At 43.4% G+C, this 27,217-nt stretch overlaps 1 protein-coding gene across 6 annotated transcripts in view; it reads left to right on the top strand.

Annotated features, from left to right (window-relative positions):
• Positions 1-27,217, top strand: part of CUX1 (cut like homeobox 1) — a 267,150-nt gene that overhangs the window by 109,326 nt on the left and 130,607 nt on the right. For all 6 annotated transcript variants that reach the window (XM_041423197.1, XM_041423196.1, XM_041423199.1 and 3 more), the window contains exons 4-5: positions 10,085-10,163; positions 24,390-24,527. In XM_041423197.1, coding sequence (XP_041279131.1) covers positions 10,085-10,163; positions 24,390-24,527 — 217 coding nt within the window. The remainder of the gene's footprint in view (positions 1-10,084; positions 10,164-24,389; positions 24,528-27,217) is intronic.

The raw sequence follows: 27,217 nt of genomic DNA, 5'->3' as shown, positions 1-27,217 counted from the left end.
TTAATAGATCTCAGTGCATTAAATAACTGGGTTTTTTATGATAAGAGTTAAAGTAAAAGCACTATGAAATGGAATTTAGCATACTACAAATTTTCAGATGCATTCCTAGTTCAGCATGAGCTCCTATTAATTCATCACTGGAGAATAGTTTTATTATAGTACTTTTTCCTTATTTAGGATCTTAATGGAAATTTGAAGGCAGTTTTCTAATTTAACAGAGTGTTGTGTCTGCTTCAGAGCTGATGGTACTGTTCTTTTGAAATCTGTGGGTAACTTTTCTGCCTTCCCTGGAAGATTTAAGGTCTGGGTGGTGTAAATAGGCTATTGTGAGCAAGACAGTTAAAAGTCATTAATTTCAGAAGTGTAAAATTCCTGTCATTTTGATCTTAAATCACTGTCTTGCTTTTCCTTTTCCTTGCCATTAACTTGAGGATGCAACTTATTAATGGTTTGCTCTCCCTGTGCTGGGCTAAATACAGGACAGAATCAGGAAAGGTTAAAGAGCTTCACCATGCAATCATGACATGATTATTATATATAATTAGCAAGGCATCCCTGCCATCATCTGTCTGAATAAGCTGTGTTTTGGGTAGGTCACTGTGCTTTACCATGGGTACATCAGTGGATGGATATTTGTGCATGAAATCTGGGATAAAAAAAAAAAGGCAGCAAAAAGAAGGGATGTTCTTGGGCTATGTTAATTTGCAGAGCTGAAGTTGTGGTATGGAAGTCTAATGTTGGAATCTGTATTTGTGAAGTCATCAGACAGATATTTTAAGGCTGGGAAAGGATTTCCTGAGGTCATTAGCATTCTTTTCATGTGGCATAAGAGCACTGTCCAACAGTAATGCAGTAATCCCTCATTTGGAGAACCCTCTAAGGCAGAGACTCCAAAACAACGTGCTGGACTTGATGTCTGTGAAAGCCATTTCTCATATTCTTCTCCCAGAGCAAGTACTTTTAAGGGTATTGCCATTCTGATGAGACCACTCTGGCTCCCCACTCAGCTGAATTGCTCTTTAAACTATTAATTTGGTCAGTCAGTAATTTAATAATTTTCCATATGCAGACAACAGAAGCTGAAAATCAGTTTGATGTGCTGGAACTACTAATCATGTCTTTGAAGGAGTACTCTAATAATGTGTGTGCCTAAACCACTTCAGACCTACGTTCCTTCTGCATTTTGAGAGACTATTCCTGAGTTGATACTCATATTTTTTTCTATTTTACCCCCTTTAATTTCCTTATGTTAAATTTCCAAACCTAATTAATACAATTTCTTTCCTGTACATTCACTCCATGATGGCTCAATTAGAGCAGCAGTAGAACTGTGGTTCAATATTCAGGCCAACTTCATAATTGAAAACACATTTTCTTCTCAAAAGCTGCAGCTGGTTTGGTTCTGCTCATGCAGAAAAGGATATAACCTTGCATAACATAGGAAATGAACGGTTGAGAGAGAAGCCAAATTCAATTTCAGTCAGATATTTTGAGGATAAGTCCATGATCTATGGAAGCAAGGGAATGAAAAGTGTGTGTATGTGGAAAGCAGCGTGTTCAGCACTCTATTAATCACGGCCAGCCTGGGTGCTGTTGTGTGCCTTGCGTTAGCACTGATGCTCGTAGGGAGGCTGGAGAGCAGCCAAGCACTCCAGAAGTTAACCTCTTAAAGACCCTGAGCTGCTTTCTGTTGAATAAATGTAATTTTGTGGTCAGAAATAAATGCTTGTGATGTAGCAGGAGCTTTGAAAACAACAGCGTGGCAAAGCTATTACAAATTGCTCTGTGTTGGGGAAGTCAACAGCATACATCAAAATCCAACACTCGTGTTTGGGCCCAGAGCCTCCCTGCTTTCCAATGGAAGTCTCATCAAAACCCTCTATTTACCAAAAGTGAATGTTTTTGGCAGTTAATTCTCTTTTAAAGTCCACTTTTCATCTCAGTTCCGTTCCCCAAAGCAGGAAGAGGTCGTGACCTGCTCTTGGGGTAACGGCAGCTCCACAGTGCTTTCATTTCTTTGTTTACAGAAGTGTGTAAATGATTATTTATTTATTTTTGGCTGGCTTGATTGCAGTTTAAACAACATCTTTCCTGAGGAAGGTGATTTAAATATACTCCAGCATCTCAGGGGCAGATGAGCCCTCCCTGCTGAGCACATGGGGTGGCTGCTGCAGGGCCAAAAGCATCCCCAAGAGGAGACACTGACCTGCAGGGGAGGGACAGAACTGCAGAGACTGTAAATACAGAGCCTCTCCTATTATATCAATAAAATCCTTTTCCTTTATCTCAATATATGTATATCAATATTAATAATCCCCTTTTCCTTCCTGGGAGAGCTCTCAGCTGTGGGGATAACAGGCAGAGTCCCAAACCTTACACGTCCCGCCAGAGGCAGCGACAGGCGCTGTGCACCTTCCCCAAAGCTCTTGCAGGTTCCTCTCCAAATAGCAGGCAAGTTGTACCAAGACAGCAGAGACTACCAGGGTAACTTTGGGGAGGATCAGCCCAAATCCTCTTATTTTTACATAATTGACAAAGTGCTGAAATTCCTGTTGGCAGCTGGTGGGCTGTCTGTGCTGCTGCCACGCGCTCGGGGCAACAGGAACAGTGGTGGGAAATTCAGTTTATTCAGGATTCCGACAGGCAGCCCTGGTGCAGCTCACAGGGTCAGGAGTGTCTTCTCATCCTCAGGAGAAAAAAAGAGAGCTTGAAGTGTGCTGGAAGGAATGGGGATGGGAGGGCTGGGCTGGGTGAGGTATTCTGCTGAGTCCCTGTTTCTCCAAGTACAGAATTACCTCTGTTTATTACAGAGTTACTGTGAGGCTCGATACAAGCTGGTGTCTTCTGGTCTTGCTTTATCAAAAAAGAGAAGCAAGAGGGTGAGCTCAGTAGAAAACACCAGGAAAAGGGTGCATCTTGGTATTTGTTGCACAAAGGTGGTTAATGAGCTCCTTCTTGCACAGATTCCTCTGACCTAATTTTTTTAAAATAACTAAACAGAAGTTTGGATCATCCATGAGGGAGAGGAGTGATTGTGGGTTCCAGGTCACTGCTCAGAGCCTGGAGGAGAGGTGCATGGGCAGGTAAGGGCACCCACTCACCGTACACATGGCTCCTGCTGCTGGGGAGCTGGGGGTGATGTGGGGTAGCCCAGGCTGCTCTGTCCTGGCTTTCTCCCCTTCCTCCCTGCCCCATTTCCCAAACATGGCTGGGCTGGCATGGCCAGAGTTGTTCTCCATCCTTGTGCTCTCACAGAACCTCGAGGATCAGAACTGGCAAGCTCTGACATCTCCTTCTTTGGTGATAGAACAAATGATTCACTGATTTATTCACTAGAAAGATGTTCCTTCAGTTTTGGGGGAAGGATGTGTCCCCTGTTCAAAGGTCACCTCTTTGTTTTACCTTTTTGGCATTAAGAAAATTCACCACTGGCCTGTGCTGATTTGAGGAGAGAGGCTGGGATGCGAAATGTAGAATTACAAAAGTAAATAATTATTCATTGTGCAGCCAAATTGGGACACCCCAATTCTGGTTTCACACAAGATTTTTGCACCCCTTAAAATTCAGGTACAACACAATTTGACTAATTACTAGCACCCACACTTACTAATTGGAGTAAAATATTGCAAATCAGCCCTATTTCCACAGAAATAGGATCCAGGCATCCCTGGGGTCAGTCTTGCTGCAGTTACTGGTTTGAGACACCAGAAAACACTGTGAGGGTTTGAATAAAGTGACAGAGGGGCTGGGATGTTGGCATTAGCTTGGTGTTCAGGAGTATCCTTTACCCTTCCATGAGCAAAGTCCTTATTTCCAGGACCAGGCTGTCCTTTGATTTGTTTTACTTGAGCATGAAAAAACACCAAAGCCTCCAGGAAAATTGTAACCTGTCATTACATCAGAGTGTATAAAATGAACTAATATAGACATGAACAAAGTTAATCCACTTTCATACTGTGAAGATCGATTGATAAAAGAGATTTTTGGTAACATTTGGCACTCTGAGCCCCCTTGTGCCATCCATTCCTTGTCACTATTTTCATGCTATTCCTGCTGATCTGTGCAGGTGAGGGACCCGTGCCATGGGGTGTCCTTGCCCCAGCTCTGGGTCCCCACCTCCTCCCTCGTGCTGAGCCCAGCAAATGCACAGCATGAGTCAGTTCAGTTTGCCAGCACAATGGAAAATAAATTCTTCCTCTGCTTCCTCAGTTTTTCACTGAGCCACTGAGCTGAATCACACTTCATCAGGAGGAGGAGGAGGGAGCAGGGCTGCTCCCTGCCTGCCCCACGGAGGGGTTGGGAGCTGGGTGAGAGCAGGAGCTGGGAAACCTGCTCTGAAATGCAGAGAGGTGAGGAGGGAGGCAGGTGGGTTATCCAAGGCTCCAGGAGAGGTCCAGCAGGGACAGCACAGCTGCTGATCCAAAGGCAGGGTGGCAAACAGGATTTAATCAGAGCTGTGGCTCTGCTGTCAATATCTGCAGGCACATGTTGGGCTGGGCTGTTTTACTGGGGAGGAAGATCAAAGATTGGAAAAGCAGCAAGAAGCTATCCTGTGAGAACATTCCTGAGGGGATGGCAGCGTTGTTTGTCTGGGAAAATCAGGATTTATCTGGGCATGAAAGGAAGAGGAGTTTTAAGGGTTCAAGGTTGCAGCTGTTTCACAGTGGAGGGAAGAGAATTGAAAAGTTGAGGTGTTTGAGTCCTTCCTAAAGCTCTCTGCTTAACTTGAGGTTAAACCAACAAGTTGGTGAGGCAGGCATGCCCTTCCCAGGCTCTTTCCTGGTACCTGTGTCCCAACCCAAGCAGCTTTGTTAAACAGATTGGTGTTGGATTTACTGTGAAGTCCTTAATTCTGTTAAAGAATTTATAGCCCAGCTAAAATCCACGCCATATGCCTTAAGCAACTGCACAGAAATAATTTCTTTATAATTTTGCTTCAAAACTGTTTTAATTGCAACAAAACTAAAAATAAGAGTTTTTTACTTTTTCTTTTGTCAGTGGCAAAATAAGTTAACAGGGATGGTGAATAAGTTTTCATTAATTTGTAAATTACAATGTTACTTTTATTAATTTATTTATTAATGTAGATATCTCTTGGTATTAAGAGAAATCAAGCCAACTGTATTTAAAGGCTTCAAAGCAAGACTGATGCATTAATATTCCTGCTATAGCCACCATTTGATTCCAAGGCAGTTATTCAAGAATACAGTATGGCTTAAAAGAGTGGTGCTTTAATGAGTTGTTCTCGTGCTTTTCCCTTTGTTTCACATGTGAAACATGGTTCTTAATGGTGTTTTGGTAACTTGTAATAATGGAAGACAAATGGAAAAACTTCGTGATGCAAAACAATACCATAGAAGACGTGTAAGGGAAAAGGGATGGGTGTCTCCTTAAAGCATCCATTTATTAAAAATCAGAACAGAAAAATAACTTCTCTTTTAAATAATTTATTTTTACTTGATAAATTAGTTCCAAATTGTGTGCAGGACAGTAAAAGACGTGTTAAGGTGGTTTACAAGAGTGGGAACTAAAGTGGAGAACTAGTGGATAAGTGGAAGAGCTGGGACTGCAAGGTTGGTATTTAGCACAGTTGTGTGAACACTTGTGTTTGTGGCACTGAGAGTAAATCACCAGTGCTTTGGTAATGCCAGAGACAGCCAGCACTGGGAACCCTCCCAGAGGAGCTGTCTTTGGGGTGCTGAGTGCAGCATCCCAACATTGCAGCTGTGCTGAATGATCCAGGTGGGTCCAAGAGGAGCAGCACATGTGCCAGACTGGTGCTCAGAGATGTGTTAAAGTGCTGATACCCCTCAGTGCACAGAATTCAAGTGTCAGTGCAGGATGTGCTGGCATCTGGCTTCCAGTCCAGCTTCCTTGCAGAGAGCTTCATCATCCTGTTCCATCTTTCAATTCAGGAGCAGAGATGTGCATCCTTCAGTCTGACTGCAGTTCACCATGAGGTGATACCACATTCATACAGCCCAGAGCATCCCAGCCCTGCAGAGCCGTGCTCAGGAGATTGTGGGGCACTAAAGATCAGACTTGAACTAATGCTGAAATCTCCTACTGCACAAAAACTGACAGATCCCAAACTAAAGCCACAGGCTTTGCTTCTGTCCTTCTGAACTTGGCTGGACGTAGCTGAAAGAGACAACATTCAGATAAATCTGAGTTCAGCACCTTCCCTGGCCTAGGTGCCAGATTTGTGCTGCTCATGTAAATGTGGAGATAAATCTGTGATAAAAATATCATTGATGATATTTTGATTCCAGGTGCAGTGGGTATGAGACTGGGACCAAGTACTCCTTAAGTAGGCTGTCCATGTTTTTGGGGGAGCAAGCCAGCAGTGTCAGACTGCAAAGGGAGAGTGGGATCAGACCATGGAGATCTTCATGGCAGGTTGGAAGGAGATGATGCTGGAGGGGAAGGGGAGACACTCAATCTCCAGGGTGACCTTGGTACCCTGAGCATCAGCTCAGGAGAACACCTGACCTGCAAAAACAAGGTGGAAAAAGGGAGGACTGGTCTCAGCCCAGTCTGGCTGCAGCTCCTCCATGTAGCTGTGGTGATGTTTTAGGGATGAAGAGGGAGATGAAGGCTGTGCTGAGCAGGGAGGATTCCTGGTGTCTCAGTTCTGTTATCTCACTGCAGCACCAGTGGTATTATCAAGACAAATAGGATGCCAAAACTTAAAAGTGAACATATGTTTATGGGGGTGGTGGGGAATACAGAGGTCACTGTTGTTTCTTTTTGCTCAGAGAAGACATAATGGGGCCTGGTTTAGATAAATTAAGATTTGGAGCTAAGCTCGTGTCAAGACAACGCGAGTGTAATTATAAGTTGACTTCTTTCAGGGTCCCTGAAGTTTTTAGAGTCAAATAAAAATGTTCAGCAGGAGTTTTATAATGTAGTTCAACGTTTTTAATGTGAGCTGATTGCAGCTCAGCCTTGTTGGCTCCTAAAACAATTTTACTTTAATTAGAAAAATTTTCAGTGAACTTCCAAATATTTCCATGTCATTTCAGTGTTCTGTTTCCTCTCTCTCTGGACTTCATTTATATTTTGCTATTTTTGATGTCTTTTTCCTCCCATATTTCCTTATTTCCTTATGCACCTGGGTGCTGGCATGCCTAATTATTTTTTTATTCCAGTTAAAGTTGTCATGGTGCTTTTTCTACATTTTATTTTAAGATATAAAATAGTTGCAGTGCTCATTTTTAGTAAAACTTTAAACCAGACAGGTTGATTTATTTTTTTAACAACTAAAACATAAAACCATATTTCTGCCTAGTGGGATTGTTTGGAATTCTGGTTTTGAATCTGAGGGCGAAAAAAGGTGTAAAATACCTGTGATTTACAAACTGCTTCCTTTGGAAAGTCTCTGATCTCCTTGCAAGATGTTGTTTCAAATCTGGTTTATATTTCCATCACTCTATAACTGGTAAGGAGCAAATAAACCATACCTTCTATAATACTTAGAGAGAATAAAAGTACAAATGCTCTTTATTAAAATGTGGAAAAACTGTAATAGGAAAACAAATCCATCCTGTTATTTCCCAGAAATGGAAGCATTTTAAGTGCTTTGCTTTTCATAAAAGGGGCAAATGAATTTTTCAAAATACAGTACAGAATCAGTGCTGTAATGCTAATTGTATTTAATAATAGTAATTTAAATTTGGCTGCTCTCTGCCTAGCAGCAGCGAGAGAAAATTGTATGTGGGAACGTTGAAGTCCAGAAGTGTAACATATGGTGTGCTTTGGCCTTCAGAGAGTCTCTGTGCACCCATGAAACAGCTCAACTGCACAAGTGTCCCTGGTGGTGCCCCTTCCTTCTCACCCCATCCCTGAGCGGTGCCTGACACTCCCCAGCATGGATTTACACATCCCAGCCTCCCTGCCTTTGGCACTTCGTTCCACAGGCTCATTTCAGCTTCTTCTCGTGTGAAAATGTTCCCTCCGAATTGCTTCTGTTCTCCTTCCCTAATGAGCATCAGTCCATCTGTGACTGCTCAAATTCAGATTATTAAGTGGGTTATTCACGACCATCAATCCCTTGCTCCGTGGCAGGTCGGATGCCCTGGGAGATTCCAGTGCCTTTCTGTGGTCTTTCTTGATAAACCCTGAAAGAGCAGCATGGCCAGCTCTTCTGGAGAATTTATATCTGCTCTCCACATCCTCCATCACTGTAACATCTGATGCTCATTTATCACTTTTCCAATACCCTTTGATGAGCTCTAAATAGGTCAGGTGTCAGTTACACCACACCTCCACCCAGCTCCATAAATTAATGCAGATCCTGGGGGGATGTAAGTGGAATAGGAATTTGGTTTATTTCTTTAAGTACAGCCTTGTATTGTGTTGCCAGAACTTGTCTCTTCCCAGCCTCTCACCGTATCTCCCAAGATTTCCTCGCTGTTGCTGCCAAACGCTGCACGGCCGCTGCCCGTGTCCTTATTTCCCTCCTTGACCCCCTCCTCCCCTCCAAGCCTTTTCTTGGCTTGTACCTTGTGCATTGTGCTTCTGTGTGATTTCTACGACTGTCCTTTGGTTGTGTGGCCTTGATCCTGCCCGTCATGATCCCGACCAGTCCCTTTCCAGCCGTGAGGCTGATCCGCACCAGCCGCGCGCTGTCCCGCGCTGCGCTCCGACTCCTGCATTATTTAATCATCCACGTCGTAGGATTGCCCCCCTCTCCCTTCCCACATCTTTCCCTTCTCCTCACAGAGGCGTTTCAGGACAAAGTAAACACAAGTGGCACCAGGACTGACCCTGCAGCACCCTCCTGCTTTATCTCCCCTCCTCTTCCTCTCCCGGGCACCCGGAGCTTCCCGAGCCCGAGTGCTGGCAAAGCCCTGGCTTGGTCACACGCTTCCCAGTGCTGCAAATCCCCCTCCTGCAGAATAAAATATCCTGAAATACAGATACAGTAAACTCTGGCCATTGTTTCTGCCTTATCTATGAATCAATAATGTAGAGAAAGAATTCAAGGACGTTTTTCAGACAGGGCCTTCCTTTTTTTAGGCCGTGGTGACGTCCACACCTTTAAATGGTTCCATAATATTCACTGCCTTTCAAATACACAGAAGAATTGATATCAGGCCTTTGTATCCGCAGTTCTTCAGATCCTTCCTTGCCTTTTATTAAAATATGGGAACGATAATCTCCATGCCTTTGGTTTCCTGATTTGGGTAAGCTGCCACAGAGCTGTGTCAGGCTTTCCTGTTTCCCTTTCTGTCCCTCTGCTTTGGAGTATTAATTCACTGGATCTGATCCTGAGTCAGTTTGGTTGTTTATTGTCAATATGAAGCAACAGAAGATCCTCTGCTTTCTACTACAATAGGAAAATACATGTTTACAAAAAAAAGTTGCTGTGGAATAGGTATTTTATTCCTGGAGCCACTAAGCTGCCTTTCTTTGTACAATGGAGTTTTAGATGAAAATACAGATGTAGGGGGAAAATAATAAAATGATAAAAATAAAGTCTTAGATGAGTATTGTGTGTGTTACAGAGCACAAGGAGAAGCTGGTCAGAGGAGCTCAGGAGTGCAGACTGCCTGAGCTGTATTAGAAAACTTCTTTGCATGTAGAAGATTCACAGTTATTTAGTCTTAAGTATCACAGGGTGCTCAATGAGTGCATTTTTCCATCTCCTCACGGGCTTATTGGAAATAATAGAAAAATCTATTTACCACAGTAAAGGCAGAGTGGGACATCAGAAGTGGCCGCAGTTCCGTTTGCTGTGCTAGATCTCAATAAGTGGTAAAGGAAAACAGTTGTTGAGGAGAGAATCTGCCTGGCAAGTACCAGGCTTTTTGTAAAGATTTAAAGTAAAGAATCACAACAGGCAGGAGTGGTCATGAAAATATTGATGCTTGTTATTGGGCTGAAAAATGGACTTTATATTCAGTACAAATGTAGCAGGAACAGTCTTTTAAGACTGCTTCTATAGGAGCTGTACACAGGAGAGCTGGGTTCACTTTTTATTTACTTACTAGTTTTACATGAAATTATTAATTTATATTTATAGCTCTGAGTGTTTTATTGGAACAAGTCTTAAAGCTTCTTTTCTCATCTCCCCTTTTAGATTGATGCATTGGGTAAACGAAGCAAAGAAGCAGAGGCAGCCTTCTTGAATGTTTATAAGAGATTAATTGATGTTCCAGGTAAGCTAATTATTCCCTTATTCTGAGAAACTAATGGTTCATGTTTGTGTGAATGCTACTGGGCATTCTCCCTACCTTTAGTAAGGTAAATAGAGCAATGGCTTTGTTCTGGAACTGACAGACTCCTGTATTGTTTCTAATGGAGAGAACTGTAATGTGGCACATTTCAGGACTTCTCATTGCATCTACATGTCAATGTTTCTATTAATTTATATTATTATGATACTCTGTGATCTTCAGTATTTTGTTCATTAGAGGGTTCAGACAATTTTAACAACAAAAAAAAGCATCTCGAAGTTCACCAAGAAAAAGCAGTATTTGTACTTTTAAAGGATACAGAAAACTTTTCATGCCTTCCAAGAAAAACAAAAGAAAAAGCCTTACTGAAAAGTAAATCACTACCAAATTTCAGTTCTCTGCAGTGTAAGTGTGATCATAAATTTTATTCAAAGGCCTTTATTGTATGTGTTTTCAACTTCCCTTTTGTTTGGCATACGAACTTTCTTTGTTTGGCATTTGGTTTCAGTTCATTTCTTTTTACATTTTGGGAGTTGATTTTTTTTGTTTTCCCCAGTGGTAAATAAATAACTGCCTGAACAAATTTTTCTTTTTGCAGCTGTACCCACAGCTGAGAGGGGGTGAGGAGCCCAAGTCTCCACTGCCACATTTGGGCCTGACTGAGCTGTTGGCACATGACCATTTTATAGTTTTATAAAACATTAACATTGTGTATCTATATAATATTCAAAATACCTCAAGAGGGGTTTTGAGGTGTAATTAATACTTTTAAATACTTTTAAAGCTTCACAGCACCCTGGCCTTTATTAGTTTTACTGTTTAAGGAGCACATTTCATGCATGCTTCAAGTAAAAATTAAATTTTTAATGTTTCAGTTTAATGATTAACTGGTTGAAAGGTCAGTGTTTTCAGATGCAGTCTGAGCTAACAAATGTAATTTTTATGCTCTCCCATTCATAGTTGAGCAGTGCCCAGTGCCCAGTCCCCCTGTAGGGATGCAGGGACTCGCCACACTCTCCTGGGCCACAACTGCCGTGGAAATGTTGTTTTTAGCTTAGTCAGCTGTGGTCTGTGAGTTTTCTTCACTTATTTCCTGCTCAGACTCTCAGTAACGTTCTGCTGAGCACAGAACAGCTCCCTTTGCCCACCTCATGCCATGGGAGGAGTGGATAACTCATGGATAACTCGGAGAGGATCCCGACTGTCACGAGCAGTTTGCCTGGCAGGAGCAGCGTGGGCCTGGAATGGGCACCCAGAGCTCTGGCTTGGAAAGAAGCCCCTCCATGGAAACATTCCCAACATATCTGCAGCCTGGGAGTCCAGCATGAGCGCTGGGGAGAGGCACTGCAGCCCCTCCATCTCCACACGAACACTCGCTGCAGCTTCCTGCCATCATTTGGTAGGAAGCTGAGTAGGTTTGATTTGGAACAGTCTGGCTTTTTTCACCACTGAGAAGTGGTGTCAAACAAGAGCTGTGTGGGATCCTTGGTGTGCTCTTGTGCAGAGGCTTCTTGCTGAAGCCTGGCACATCACAGGTGCTGGGATCTGAGCAGCAGATCAGACCAAGCCTTGAGGAGAAGGTAGCATTTATATCCCACCCACCAGGATTTATATGAAATGGTGAGGGACTTTGTCAGGACTTTCTTTGTAGGAGAAAGAATTTTCTTTTTTCTTTCATTTGCAGGAGCAAAATTTACAGCCCTGCTCCTACACCCCACAGCCTCTCTCTTGCCCCGCCATCCTCTGCGCATGCCTTATGTCACCTGTCACAGAAATATTTCTTTGATTTTCCTAATATACATAAAATCTTCAGCCTGGCTGAGATGGGAGTGCATTGGAGTCTGTGGGATGAGAAATATCTCCAGGTTTTAGGCCCATGCTCTTACCTAGAGGTCTGAGGTAAAAGTAAATTCCAGGTTCTCCAGGAGAAGTCCTGTCAGTCTCCTGTAGCTGCGTGCAGGCGTAACAAATACTCACAGTTTACAACACACTCTGCAAGGAGAAGGAAAGCAGCCATTAGGAATGTATGGCACTGGTCTTTGTCACTCTGCTTCATTGTGTTGCTCTTTTTTTTCCCTTCTCATCCTGTGTAGTCTGCTAGGTTGGGCAGTATCCATGGAGGGCTGGGCAGTGTCCATGGAGGGTTGGGTGGGTATCCATGGAGAGCTCTCCTTTATAAACAGCCATCAGTGTTCATTTATCACATGTGTTGCTTTGCCTCCCTGTGGCTTTACATATCTTTTGACCTGTTCATTTGGTATTTCAAATATTTAGGTACACTTTTAGCTGCCCAATGCTGCTGTGTTTTCCTTTTGGTGTGAGAAGGGAGGATGATGTTTGGGGGAAGCTATGCCTGGAATGCTGCAGAGTGGTTATTTAGCATTAAGCATCGCTGTTACATGACAAGGGTGCAATTTTATCAGACTTTCAATATCCTTTATAGGACCATATAATAATTGCAGCTGAAGTCTAATTCCCAGCAGCCAATTTTATGGTTCTTGAGGAAAGCGTGTATTTCTCTCCTCAGTAATAATGTGCACACTTTATATAATTAAAAAGGGCTTCTATTTTAATTTTACTATAAAATGATCTGTATTGAAACTCCAGCTACAGTGCTTTATGGATTCAGCAAAGTTTAATCATTTTCTTTCCTGACCTGCCCAGAGTTTTCACTCAGGCTCACCAGTAAGGAATTCGTGGGAAGGGTGGTATTTTACTTGTAAATTTTTCTATGTACATCAGGGGGTTTCTCTTTAAAAGATAAAACAGACCTTTTATATATCTCTCTCCAGCTTTATGATGCTGTTAAAATAGCATTATCATTGCTCTGTGCTGCAAAATTTATCCTTCTTAAAGGAAAGCACATGTCAAGGAAAACATTTTGGTTTATGTACATTTATACAGCTCAGATCGTTCTGTCTTGCTTGAGACTGAATATTTTTAATTAATGGAATTAATTTTCTCATTTAATTGCCTTATTTTCAGTATGCAGTAGAGAGCAAGGGAAAAGTGAATCCTGCCACATGAATTGCACTAATCAACAAGGTTGTCACAACTTACCTTTAAAAATAATGTGAATATATTTATTTTGAAGTAAAGGGAGGTTGGGTCTGTGTTTTGAGGAAGCCTTCTTCCATCTGTTCAAGATTCCTTTGTCTCCAGTTTTATAAAATAAGTGTATTATGTTAACACCCTTGGCTTTTAGGGTCTTAATCTTGCAAGCACTTATAGTGAAATTGGAGCCTTGCTGTGTGTTTGGAGGAATGATGTTGCCTTGCAGAAACAGTATATTCAAAATTCTTTTTTTTATTTTTGTTCTGCTAAATCTTTAAAGGAAAAATAATAAGCATTGAAAATGCTAAATATTTTTATTTCAAGAAGGAATAGTGTTCTATTTTTTAAAACAAAACTTTGGTGTAATTTTCAAGTAAAAGTTCAAACGTGGAGACCAAGTGAATGCCAGGTGTCAGTGTCTGAATAAATTGGTTAATAGAGTGTTTTTCTGCAATGGATCATTGCAGTTACAGCCCAGTGCCATGCTGGATTTGCTCAGTATTTTGTCTCACTGTTGCTCCTGTGTAGGCAAAGAAACAATTCTGCCTTTAAACACAAACTCTTCTCTCTGGATGTGGCACAATTAAACCCAGTTGGGTTCAGTCTGTAGAACAGGAAAACACAGAGGTTTTACAGCATATGGACATTTGAGAGTGAGGGAAGGTTAATGCAAACTGTTTGCTCGTGGTTTGGAGGGGCTGTGCTGCCTTCCAGGGCTGAGCCAGAAATGGGTTTTGTTTCTCCTTAATGGGAATGAGAAAATTGGTCAGGAAACGAAACAACTCTCGGGGTGTAAAAGGGGATGTGCGTGTGGTTTTATTGGAGACTCTTCCCAGCTCTGTGCTGTGATCAGATTGGGTGCTATATAATGTGTGTGCTGTGGGTTTTAGCTCAGAGGACCTGCTATCGAAGGGAAGTATAACAAAAAACAGAGAAAGTAAAAATAAGATTTTTTTTTTTTAATGTGCCCTGTCAAAACAATCAAAAGCAATAACAGTGAAAGATGGCTGAAGTGGAAATTTTATCTTTCCCTTGCTCCTTGCCATCATAAATTGCACACCCAGCCGTAGGGGCTGTGTCTCACAAAGGGGTTTGAGGGAGGAGCAGACTCCTTCCAAAGGAGTTCTCCACACACCTCTCACTACGTGTTGTATTTTAGTCTACACACAACCCCAGTTCAGCCTTGCAAATCCCAGCTGCCCTGCACACGGCGTTCTTTTTCCAAGGAATGCTTTACCTGAGAAAACACAAAGTTCTTTTTGAGTAAATGATCGGTAAAGCACTAAATAAGCGTGAGGGAATTACTTCTAAAGGCAGAAATGAAAATTATTTGCAGTGTTTGCAAATAATCAGCCATTTATCAGCCTTTGCCTTTTGATTATTTACAACTCACTACCCTCTCCAGACTTGCACTGCTGTTTGGGCTGTGAGAAAATTTCATTTGAAGTGTATTTGATCAATGTCCTGAGGTTAAAGGTGATGCAAGAGAAAAAGAGGTTTGATTTTGGATTTCGTTGGGGGTTTTTTCCCCCAGAAAAATTATCTGCTGCTTATGTTGGAGTTGATAAATGTGTATGAAGTTGTTGTGTTTATGTACACCCTGTGATGTGTTTGGATTTTTTGGGAAAGCGTAATGTTAAGCAGAAAGGTTAATGCCAGCCCTGGTAAGAAAGTCTGTATAATAAAGATTTTGACAGACCCACATGACTCATGATGTGCTAAAATTTCAGCCTGGGTACCCCCAGCCTTTTCTGTCTGTAGGGAGAGCTGAGTGAATGTAAATGTAGGGGGTAATTAAGAGGTGAGGGAAAAGAGGTTCACTCTGAGGGACTGTTTAAGCACATCCCAAAGTGGAATACACAAAGGAGTTTGAAAAAGTTAATATTAGAGTACTCTTGTCTGAGTAATGGTTAATTGGTTGGCAAAACTGTCTAAAGAGCAAGATCAGGTCATAGTAAACCCTGAGTTTGTGGTACATCGAGGCTGAACAGCACAGACCATTTTTGAGAAATGTTTGGTATCATTGCAGTGTGAAAAATTTTAGGCAGTTCCTCATTTGTTAATAATACATGTCAAAACTGTCACCCCTTTCCCAATAAAATATGTTGGAATAAAACAAAGGACAGACCCATAAAATGAACAAGTTTATGGTTTTGCTGCCCCAGACTGTACAAGGGAAATGCATATTCATAACGTGCCTTTTCTCAACCTTAGAGGGAAAGGAAAACAATATTACAGTGAGTACTCTCAGGGGGAAAGGAAGCAAACTGAACTTGCTCACGGACACAGAAGTGGCACAGACACCCCTCAAACATATTAGTCGGGTGTCTTTCTAAACACACTTGAAAATCTGATAAAATTAAGCAGAAAATTGAGCATCGTTAATACTTGAAAGAGTGAAAAGCCATAAACCCCTGTGACTGCAGGCAGTGATTTAGCCTGTGAGTGGATCCCATCAAAAAGTGAAGCCAAAATCCGTGACGCTTTCACCTGCGTGTTTAGAACAGGTAAAAAAAAGGAGTTGCACAAACGGGAAAATCTGGAAGCCAAGTCTGTAGTGTAAAAAACTACAGACTGTAGAAATTTAGTGATTGTCCCCATACTGTTCTGCAAATCTGCAAGGGTGCCCGAGTGGGAGTGCGAGGGACACCTTAAAGCCCCAGCTGCAGAGGGGAGATTTGAGCGGAGTTCTCAGAGGGGCAGAGCTGCCACCGTTTGATTTTCCACAATATCCCGGATCACCTGGGATGCTGCTCCAGCCTTGGCAGTCCAGTGCTGAGGAATGTACAAGTAGCTCGTAATCACTTCAGCCTCCTTCCCCGTGGGGCTGCAATTCCGAGCGACAGCACAACGTGCAGTTTGGGATGTGAGCAGGGTGAGTGCACGCTGGTAGGGCAGCACTGTTAGTGTTACACAGCTATTTTCAGATGGAGCACAAAGTGCTGGCCAGTTCCCATCTTTAGAACTCATTCACTTTATCCTTCTGTTTTGAAACCCATGTCAAAATAACTGAAAATATTTCTGTTACCTGAATACGCGGTTTGAAGTTGGGCTTGTCTGATCACATACTTTTTTCTCTAGTTTTTCTCGTTGAATTAATAATTGGATAAATTCCTTTGTAAAAGCCGGAATAAATATTCAGGGGAAGAAATATCCCTAAAGCATTCAGTTTAAAAAATTTATTGTGTGGTTGTCAAGCCCTATTTTACTTGGTAGGCTGGAGGCACGGAAGGAAGAGGGGAGGTGCAGATAAGGGGAAGGATGCAGTGAATAGGAGCAGGAAGAACATTCGGTAGAAGGAGATATCCCAGCAGATATCCCTGCGGGAAGGGGCTGTGTTCACCTGCAGGGTGTCACCGCAGCCCTTCGGAAGGTGTTGCTGCAGGGAGAGATTTAGAGCAGCCCCAAGGCCCGTGACTGGAGCAAAAGGCAGAGCGTGCTAGGGAAGGAGAGTATTGCACTTTCCCTTTCTCGGTTGCAGGAATGTGAACTGGAATTAGAATAAACCCCAGCTTTCGGAGGGTTTATTGCTAAGTCTGTTCAGAAGCTTTTAGGAGAAGGAAGGGATGAATATAGCAGAAATGCCTTCAAACATAGTAGAAGGCTCTTTTTTTCTTTTATAATCTCGAAGTAGGAGAAGCGAAACTTGAAGTACAAATGTTTTTCTGTAACTGTCCTTTGCACAGAGCTCAAAGAATGAGCAGAAATTCCAGTGTCCTGGCCCATTACTAGAACATTAACAATCAAATTGGAGCCTTTTCAGTTGCAGTGGCTTCTCTTGTAACTCATTAGGTTATTTTTCAGCTGACAAAGCGCCATCAAATACTGCCCTACCTATTATGCAAACCCCACGTTTAATATTTAAAACTTTTCTGAGGATTCACTTTGGTTACTCCTTTGAAAATAGAGGGAACTGCAGTGCAGTTCGTGAAGGAGTGTCGATCATTTACTCTGCCTTACGTGATTTTTTTTTACTCTGGGATAGTGACGCATCTCAATCTGGGGCATCTTTCTGGCAGTAACCATTCCCGAGCTGGGAGATAAATAAAGGATGTTTTTAAATAATTGCCCACAAGATGTAAGGAGCACACTCTGGGAGGGATCAGTATGGTTGTGGTCACATTGCCTGCACACCATCCCGTGCTGTTTCATTTAACCCTGCAAGCTTTGGGGAACTCGTGCCGTGATTAATGGGGAGGAAAGGCGCCGGTCTGCTGCCGCTCCCCCGTCCCCTCGCAGGGGGGTCCCATCAGTCTGGCTTTGCTCCTTCCAGAGGTCGGCACAATTTGGGATTCGAGTTTTATTTTTCCTTTTTTTTTTTTCCCCTTCTTTTACTGGTAAGGAAAATGAGAGTCCCTCACCCTCTTGTGGGCACTTTGAATTCCCCGTTTCAGCCAGCACAGAACGCTCTGACATCCGGAGGGTGAGGAGAATGCTGTTAAAAAGTGGGAAAAAATAAAAGGAAGTCACAGATCCCAGCCCTGTGGGATGGGAGAGTAAGAAAATATGTGTAATTCTTGATTGAAGGTAGAACCTTTTCATGGTTTTTATGAAGTGAGGAGTTGGAGAGATGATGAGCTTTGTTTCAGATGGAATTATGGCTATAACTCTTCTGTCCCTGGGCTACCAGAGTCATAGGGGAACAGGAGCAAAGCTATCATTTATTCCATGAAATCTTTGTCTCAGTCTCTCTAGGCTATTTCAATTTACCCCTGAAATTTCTGGGGAATAATTAATGAATTAATTAAGTATGCTGTGAGGTGTTTGAATATTCAAAAGCTACAATGTAATTATTATTTTTTCTAAAACATATTTTCAGATAATTTTCAGACACGCAGTCTCCCACAAAAGCAGTTACTGCATCAGAAGCTCGTGGAGCTTCCGTGTCTGTAATGCAGGGATCCTTCTCCAGCAGGAGCACTCCCTCCAAAGAGCAGCGTTGCATTTAGGAACGGGGAAAAAAACTTCCTTTGCTTCATGACCGAAGTATTGTGACAGCGGGGCTGAACTCCTGGCTCTTTGAAAAAGTTAAATCGCGTTAGTAAAGTTGTGTTTTAGGAGGATTATTATTTTTTTCCCCTCCCTTATCGTTTCGTGTGGGCGTTTCTGGTGAGTGATCACCAAGAGCTTTGCTTACAGTGAGGTTTGGGCAACAGAAATTCAGTCGCGCTGAAAGAGACGCATTGCCTTCCTTGAATTATTTTTAGATCCCAACCTTAGGAAACACATTTCCAGCGATATAAATTATTAATTGCCCCTGTAGTTCTGGCACTGTTTCATAACTTGCTTTCTTATCGTTTCCAGTGTTACAGGCCTGTAAATGAAGAGGGAGGAGGGGGGGTTATTAAAAGGCAAGTCCTTTGTTTTGGAAGAGGCTCTTTAGGAGCTCCATGTTATGATACCAAAGGAATAGATTCAAAGGAAAAGAGAAGAGGTTTAATTTAGATATTAGGAAGGAATTGTTCCGTGTGAGGGTGGGGAGGCCCTGGCACAGAGAAGCCGTGGCTGCCCCTGATCCTGGAAGTGTCCAAGGCCAGGCTGGACAGAGCTTAGAGCATTCTGGTCTAGAGGAAGGTGCCCCTGCCCATAGCAGGTGATGGAACGAGATGAGCTTTAAGGTCCCTTCCAACCCAAACCATTCTGATTCTGTGATTTCTATGAATGTATTTAGCGAATAAGCCGAGAACAAACATCATGCAGCGCAGAGCAGAACGCTGTGCTCTCTTGCAGCCCCTGGCCCATCCGTGGGGGTCTCACCGCACGGGAAAACCCCGTTTGTGGTGATTCTCCAGCGTGTGAGGAGCCCCCCGGCACCGCACCGGCGCCCGCGGCCGCCGCCCGATCCGCCCGCGCTGCGATCCAGGCCGGGCTTTGCCGCTCTCCCCGCGCGCTCCGGGCCGGGGCCGGCCGGGGGTCCCGGGGGTTCCTCCGGGGTCCGGGCGGTCACTCTGGGTCCGGACAGCACCTCGGAGGTTCGGACAGTCCCCTTGGGGGTTCGGACAGCCCCTTTGGGGGTCTCTGCGTTCCCTCCCGGGGACTGGGCAGCACCTCCGGGGCTCCGGGCTGTACCTCCGGCCGTTCCTCCGGGGGTCCGGGCAGTCCCTCAGGTGTCCCGGTGTTCCCTCCCGGCGGGGCTGTCGGAGCCCGTTCCTCGGGTCTGCTCCCGCCCAGCAGCGCTACGCAGCCCTGGGGTTAAATATATATATATATTTCTATAAATATATGTGGGGAGAGAGGGTAATCTGGCCCTGCGCGCTGCAAATTGTACATTTAAACAATGACACAGTTTTTCCACTCCGTTTGGCAAACCCCGCCATCAGCCCCTCGTTGTTGTCGGGGCTCCTCACCCCTCACGGCAGCAATAGCCACGGCCGAAGGGTTAAACATAAACTTTAAACATTCCCTGTCCCGCAGGAGCTCCTTTTCCATGAGCTGAGGTGGGCTTTTCCCCCCTCTCCTTAAATAACAAGGGTGGTCCCAGCATACTCTATATCGAGACAGCTTTTCATCAGTTGCTCATCAGCATGCTAATTGCTGTATGACTAATTATGCCCTGAATTCCAGTTGATTTTCTTAATGAGACAGCTGGGTTAATTATGTAATCGTATGATTACATTAGCCCAGAGTGCCCTGGCGAAAAGGAAGGCGGGCGGGAGTGGGATGTCAGCGGGCGAGGGGCACGGGGGCAGCCGTGGTCATTTTGGCCGTAATGATCGGGGAGGGCAACCCGCGGTGTAAACAGGGGTTGGGATTGCTGGCACTGAGAGCCGTGCCTTCTCCCAGCCCCCCGGATGAGGGAGGAAAGGGGGTTCTTCAACAAAATTCACTCGGGAAGTTCAGGCTGTCAGCCATGGCCCTGTTGTAACTCGGGGATTGAGGCTGGCTTTGGGCTGAGCGATGTGGGGTGGAGGTTGGATTGTGGAGGCATAGAATATCCTGGGCTGGAAGCGACCCACGAGGATCATCAGTCCAGGTGGCCCCAATTATCCCACCCTGGGCATCCCTGGAGCATTGTCCAAACTCTCTGGAGCTCTGAGAGCCTCGGGCCATGCCCATTCCCTGCAGAGCCTGGGCAGTGCCCGGCACCCTCGGGGGCAGAACCTTCCCTTGATCTCCAACCTGAACCTCCCCATACACAGCTCCAGCCGTTCCCTCCTGCTCTCCCTGGTCACAGAGCTGAGATCAGAACTGCAGACCCCAGTGAGTCTGCCCTCAGTCTCCTCCAGCTGATCAAACCAAGCCCCTCAGCCGCTCCTTTTGCGGTCCCTCCTGACCCTTCCTGACCGTCTGCTGTCCCTCCTTTGGACACTAACAGCTTTAAATCTTTCTTACATTGTGACACTCAAAGCTGCACCCAGGAAGCTGAGGGGCTGCCTCGTGTAATGAGTAGCTCGGTCAAAAGCAATCTTAGTGTTTCTGTAAAAATTTTTTGTGAAGTCAGTACTTTACATACCTAAAAAGCAGCAAAAAAAAAAAAAAAAAAACTCCCTTGCCCTGCTGTTGAAAAAAGATTCATTATCAGGGCATGTGCGTGGTGTGAGAACAGCCTGAGAGGTGTTGCTCTGTCTGTGTCGCACCAGCTCGTTTGATGTGAAGAATTAACTGCTATAAAAATCACTTCGCATTTGTAACGTTAATTGTTTTCGTGTCTGTGTCCACTGAGACGTGTCCATCCTCCTCCTTCGTGGGGACAGAAGCTCCTCTGTGTGGGGACAGTGAGATGTGTCCCAGCAGCGAGCAGGGATGTGCCCAGAGCTCTGCAGTCCTGGGGAAGGAGAGGCAGGAACGGGCTCTGCAGGGTTGGAAATGCAGCGCTTTCTGTTTCTGCTGTGGTGGCGTGGAGGAAACCTCGTCAGGGATCGGATCCAGATGTGCTGGGCTGCCTGCAAGCTCAGGATGCAGGGGGCTTCTCTGTGGGTATGGCGTGCAACAAGTGGATTAGGAAAAATGAGCAGAATAGGAAGCAGGAGGAAAAAATGCACTAAATTTAGCTTAAAAATAGACAACTCAATCTACTCTTGGGCAGTAATGAACTTGCAAAACGCTTCTTCAAGTTCTAGATGATCAGATCCCTTTTATTAACTTTCTCTTTTTTTAAATTTATCCTGTGCCCAGCAGGGATTCGGGAATTTCACAAGAGAAAATTCAAAGCAAGGCGATAATGTATGATGAGGTTTCCATATTTCAGTGTTCAGCGAGGTGATTTTTCTCTCTTACAGACCACAGAAAGGGCATTTCCTTTGCTGCCTCTCTCCGTAAGCCAGGTCCAGTTGATTTTTTTTGAGCCGTGCATGCCTGTTGTTTGTGTAATGAATCGAAAGTTTTGGTCCATTGCTTGTTTAAAAATTCAGTGACCTCCTGTTAAATGACATGAAACATACTTTGCAAACCTGGTTAATATAAAAAGGTATGCTTTTCCATGCATGCATGTGTTGGGAAAAGGAGAGTATTTTTATTTATTTTTAATCCGCTCCACTCAGGTAGGAAAAAAGCCATTGTGACTCTAAGGTTTATACTTGTTTCAGGTTAATTGGTGTTTATAAATACTCCAGAAATAACAGGTTTTTAGGCTTTTCAAGCTAAAAGAGCATGTGGGAGCTTGCCATGAGAAACTATTTTTCTCTCTGCCCGAAATGTCTTGGTTGGTCATTTTATTGTCGTACAACGATTAGTTTTCTTTAATGCAGTTTATAAAAATTAAGTCTAAGAGGTGCTTCACCCATGGGGTTTTTTTTACATGTCCTCCAGCAGTATTTGGTGGCTGCAGGCCATTAGTCCTTCAAATAGGCTCTAGTGAAGTTTGAAGTTTAATGCACAGAGACTTTTTTTACATTTTGTTTGTTCTGCCGCTGTTTTGCTACTTGAACATTAACCTTTAATAGAGCTAAATTAAATATACATGTCCTGATGAATAATTATGAGATTGCAAGCATTTTCATTTTGTACACAAAGCTTCTCAGGGATTGCAAATTTGACTAAAGATTTAGTCATTATTCACTTTATAATGCCCATGTTATTTTTGTCTTTTAATTCTTTGCTGATTTCAATATAAAAAGCCCTGTGTATTAGGAGCAAAATACTTCTTGTGCATGTCCTGGCTTTTTACAATGTTAAAATGAGGGTGGGGGAAAGTGCACTCACAATTTTGTCAAGTTCAGTCTCTTTCATCGTGGCACTATTTCATAGAAATACCCACAGCTGAAGCTTAAGATCCCGGGCCCGATAGGATTCGTGGTTTCTGTAACAATCTCAGACGTGGCCAGAGCGAGACAATCCGGCCTTTCTTTGTGCTCAGCAGATGAATGTCCCGGGCTGGCTCTTTGGGGGATGCTGAGCTGCAGGAGTGTGACAAAACGCTCCTTGCAGAGGAAGGTCAGGGACCTCCATGGGAGCAGGGGGATGTTGTGACAGCCCACACCGTAATAGGACCATCCATAAATACTGCAGAGCCTTCAGCTCGTGCTACTGCTGCCACTTCAGCTCTCTATTTAATTCCTTACCTGTACCCCCCTGTCTCTGCCACAATAACATTTTAAGTTTGATTTATTATAAATATTTTAATACAGATAATAATAACGAAAAGTATTTGGCCTAAAAAGCATAAATGAAAAAGCTATGTAGTCATAAACTATGTATGTACAGAGAACAGATGACAAGCAACCTAGATTTTGTATTATGAACAGGGTAATGCCATAAGCTGTTGAAGAACCCAAGTAACAAAATGCAGCAGGCTGCTACTTAGAATGTCTCTGAGTTCAACATAACCCAGTGCTATTCTTTTATAAACTATGCAACAACGCTGGCATATTGAAAAAACACACAGGCTCATGCTTAATGTGTTAACAGAGGTACAATAGACTTATTATGTGTTTCCAGAGACTGGAACTGAGGGTGGTCTGAAAAATTAATGACTGTGGTGGTTGAAAATTAAGTGAACTCCCTAATATATACTGTTGTTGATCCACTGAGTTTGGTGTTTAGCATTCCTCAACAGGAGACTAAATCTGCAGCCATTTCACAAGAGATGCTGGCGCCCATAGCAGAAATATATTCAATAATCTTTTATAAGTCCATCACACTCCAGAGTTTTCCTATCCTGACTGGGAAGAAGTCCCAGAATAAATCACACATGCACATGTCAGGTGTGTGCTGAGAACTCTCTTTACCAGAAGGGGATGAATATCAGAGAATTGATACTGAGAGGACTTTTGATTGAAGTGTAAGAGAAAGAGAGATCCAAACCCAAGGTTCATGGAATTGATTACATCCACACAACGTTTCTGATTGTTATTGATCTGTCAATTAGAAAAAGTACCACTCAGATCTCCTTGGTCACAGAACCTGTTTGAGCTCTGCTGTGCAGGAGGGCGCAGTTTGCTTCAGAAATTCACTCCTACATAAGCAGAGGCCTGTGAGGGACAGTAGCTGTCAGTGAGCTGTGCAGTTTGATTGCTTTTCACCCAAAATTTCTCATTTTGCAATAAAAAATGTGAAGCTTAAAACTCTCACGTGCCTTTATATCATGACTGTCCTGGTGATTAGTGCCAGGATGAAGAAGCTGTGTCCAAATTTCATGGAATCACAGAATGGTTTGGTTCCACGCCCTGCCATGGGCAGGGACACCTTCCACCAGCCCAGACTTCTCAAAGCCCTGTCCAGCCTGGCCTTGGACACTTCCAGGGATCCAGGGGCAGCTACAACCAGGACAAGTTGTGCTGGGACCTCAGCACCCTCATAGCCAAGATTTTTTCCCCAATATCTCATCTCTCCAGCTGTCTGTCAGCGGGAAGCCATTCCCCCTTGTCCTTTCACTCCAGGTCCTTGTCCCAAGTCCCTCTCCAGCTCTCTTGGAGCCCCTTTGAGGCACTGGAGGGGGCTTTAAGGTCTCCCCAGAGCTTTTTCTTCTCCTGGCTGAACACCCCCAGCCTCTCAGCCTGGCTCTGTATTTAAAGAGAACATAGATAGAATGAAATATTTCTAGTTTTTTTAAGTTTGCAGGATATATGATGTGAGGAATGTACAGGTCTAACAACTCAAAGAAGGGCCCTGCCCAAAGATGGGCACCAAAATGCAGAAAAAAGGACACTTGCGCTCTGAACTGCATGTGTTATAGAAGTGTTCCTGTTACATTTTATTTTACTGTTTCTTTTCCAGATCCGGTTCCAGCCTTGGATTTAGGACAGCAGCTTCAGCTGAAGGTTCAACGCATGCACGATATTGAAACAGAAAACCAGAAGCTTAGGGAAACTCTGGAGGAATACAATAAAGAATTCGCCGAGGTGAAAAATCAGGGTAGGTTGCAACCGTATTATCAGCTCCTAATGCACTCTGAAATTTGAAGACAGAAACTGTATTCAGTTTTATTTCTTAAAGGTAGAGATGACAGTAGTATTGAAATTCAGTAGAGAAAGTGCAGTAGTCTATTAGGGCCACTTCTGTATTTGTGTGTGGAGATGGGCTTTGGGCAGACTCTTTGGATTTCTTGAAAGTTCCATTTACTGTAGCACCAAGTCAGAGGATGGAGTTGTTATTCTGCATATTTGGTTGAAGTCTTCAGCACTGAAAATTACACCTGACTGACGTTATTTGTGACATTTTATGAGAGGCAGTGCTGGTACTGACATCAGGCTGAACGTGGGTGTTGGTACTTGCAGGATGTGCAGACAAACACAAAAATTCAGTATTTTGTATCCACATATGAATCTGTACAAAATGGAACTTTTTCTGTACTGTTTTTACTTATCTAAATGTACTACTGGAATACATTCAGCATATGCACTTTATTTTTACTCTGGAGACCATCCATAGAGCAATGTAAATACAAGCTATTACTGTTAAATTATTTAAGTTTTAATGAGTCTAAAGTACATGAAAATACATGAAAATCTCAATGAGATTTAAAGCCTGTTGGCTTTAAGACTGCTTAAGTTTTCTTGTGATTCAGTTTCCTGCACCAGGAAAAAAAAAATTCTCAGTCGTACACTTTGTCGCCCATCCATGGGACTTTTCATTTCCATCTTTAATGCCCAGTTCTGGATGGTGGAAAGGTAAATTGTCTTGCCATTTGGAAAAAATGGAGATTTAAATTTATTTTTTATATTATGGGACTGTTGCACCCAAGTAACATTTGAAAGCTGTGTTAGCAGCTAAGTTGATTTTGTTAAATCTCATTTTTTGCCGAGGGAACATCTACGCAGTTATATCTTTTGAAAGATTTATTTTTTTAATGTAGAGGGTGTGACCCCTGGAGAGGACAGGTATCAGCATGCCAGGATTTGGGCTGGACTGCAGGAGATGTCATGTTGGAACTGTAATGCTCTAAGCAAAACTGTATTTTTTGCTGGAAATGTACAATCATTGCAGTTCACTGTGCAGAGTTTTCCTGAGGCTGTGCATCCACTACATCCAAGCATGACATAGGGGTTCATCCCACAAAGTGGAAAAGCACTTGACTTATAGAGTTTTTTGCTACAACCACTCATAACTGACATTTTTTATTTTCCCCGGTGTGCAGGAACTTCCTTTCCATTTCCCCACTGTAGCCTTTGTGTTGTTTTTCACTCCAGTGCAGTGGTTTTACTCTCAGTTTCAAGCAGGGATTAATAAGCTATCCAGGGAAAAGGCTGTTGTTAGCTGAGGGTGCTTTGATCAGTTAATCTCTTTGTTTGGAGGGTTGGTATGAGCTCTACGGTGCCTGTAAGAACTTCTTCCAAAACTGGCATCAATGGCAGTGCCTGATAAGCTGTAGCTGACCTGATCACTGAAGAAGGCACTTAGTGCTTCAAGCAATGTAGAGGATTCAGCTGTACTTGTCCAGCATGTCTGTTGTTAGGTGCTTAAAGGTAAAATCAGATTTTATTACAAAAGTTATGTTTTCCCCCACATTTGTGCTTTCCCCCACTTCTTGTGTTCATTTTTGTGGGTTTGTTTTCTTATAAAATCAGACATTGAAACTTAGTCAAGGCGCATTTCTGTGAGATTATTTTGCTCTCTGCTTCTCCATATACCAGAATATTTTTGCAGATTTATATCTGAAAAATATAAAGGTGTTTATACAAAATATAAACATCTGGAGCAGAGGTGTTCCCAGGAGGGAGTGCAGCCCCCTTTGCCCACAGGAGCAGCATCCTACTGTCAGTGCAAAGGAGCATCCTTTGCTTATTCAGGAAGAGATCAGGATTTGTATGACTTCCCAGATCTCAGGGAAGAATTTCCCTTTGCTTAAGAAAAAAAAAAAAGGTGACGTGTCCTTTTCACGGCCTGTTACTCAGTAATGAGCCTCAGCTGATTTCTGCACAGCCAGCAAAATCCTGCTCCTTCAGGCAGAGGCAGCTGCTTTGCTGGCAAGCATTTTTACCACTCTTCCCCCTTTTCTTGTGGTCACAGTGGCTCAAGCTGCCTTTGGTAGTGCCCAGACAGCAGATCATGTCACCAGCTACGTCCTGACTGCTTCACAGCTCCCTGCTCAGCCCTCTACAGCAGGATTTTGAAAAGATTACGTGTGGGTTTGTGTGATATTATTGAGGTTTTTTTCCCCCAAGCCCATAGGGTTTATTTTTCATATTAGGGTTTGTCTTCCTAAGATGTTTCTGCAAAACATGAAACTTTTCACATCCAAAAGTTTTTATTTTTTCCTACAGCATTAGTAATGGTATCTGTTAATAAGCTGATGTCTTTAACCCCCGCCTGCATCCTGGTGTGAGTACTCTGAACTGTGCTGCTGCTGTGAGTCTTCTGGCAGTCCAAGGCTTTTTCCAAATTCCATTATTGTTACAAAGCATACTCTGGTGGATGTGCTGCTTTTCAAACTCTTCTGAGCCCTATAAGGATTCAGTCCTTTCCTGTGGGTGGGATCACAGGGCTTTCACACAGGAACACATCAGGGCACGTAAGGAGATGCTGAGCTGTAGCTATGCAGGTTTCTGCATCTGCTCCCATCATTGCTGGGCATGGGGAAATGCAGGAGAGTTCCTTTATCCTAA

Source organism: Onychostruthus taczanowskii, unplaced genomic scaffold, assembly GCF_017590055.1.
Source record: "Onychostruthus taczanowskii isolate IOZ18803 unplaced genomic scaffold, ASM1759005v1 scaffold75, whole genome shotgun sequence".
Classification (NCBI taxonomy): domain Eukaryota; kingdom Metazoa; phylum Chordata; class Aves; order Passeriformes; family Passeridae; genus Onychostruthus; species Onychostruthus taczanowskii.
This window is presented reverse-complemented; position numbering and strand designations above follow the sequence as displayed.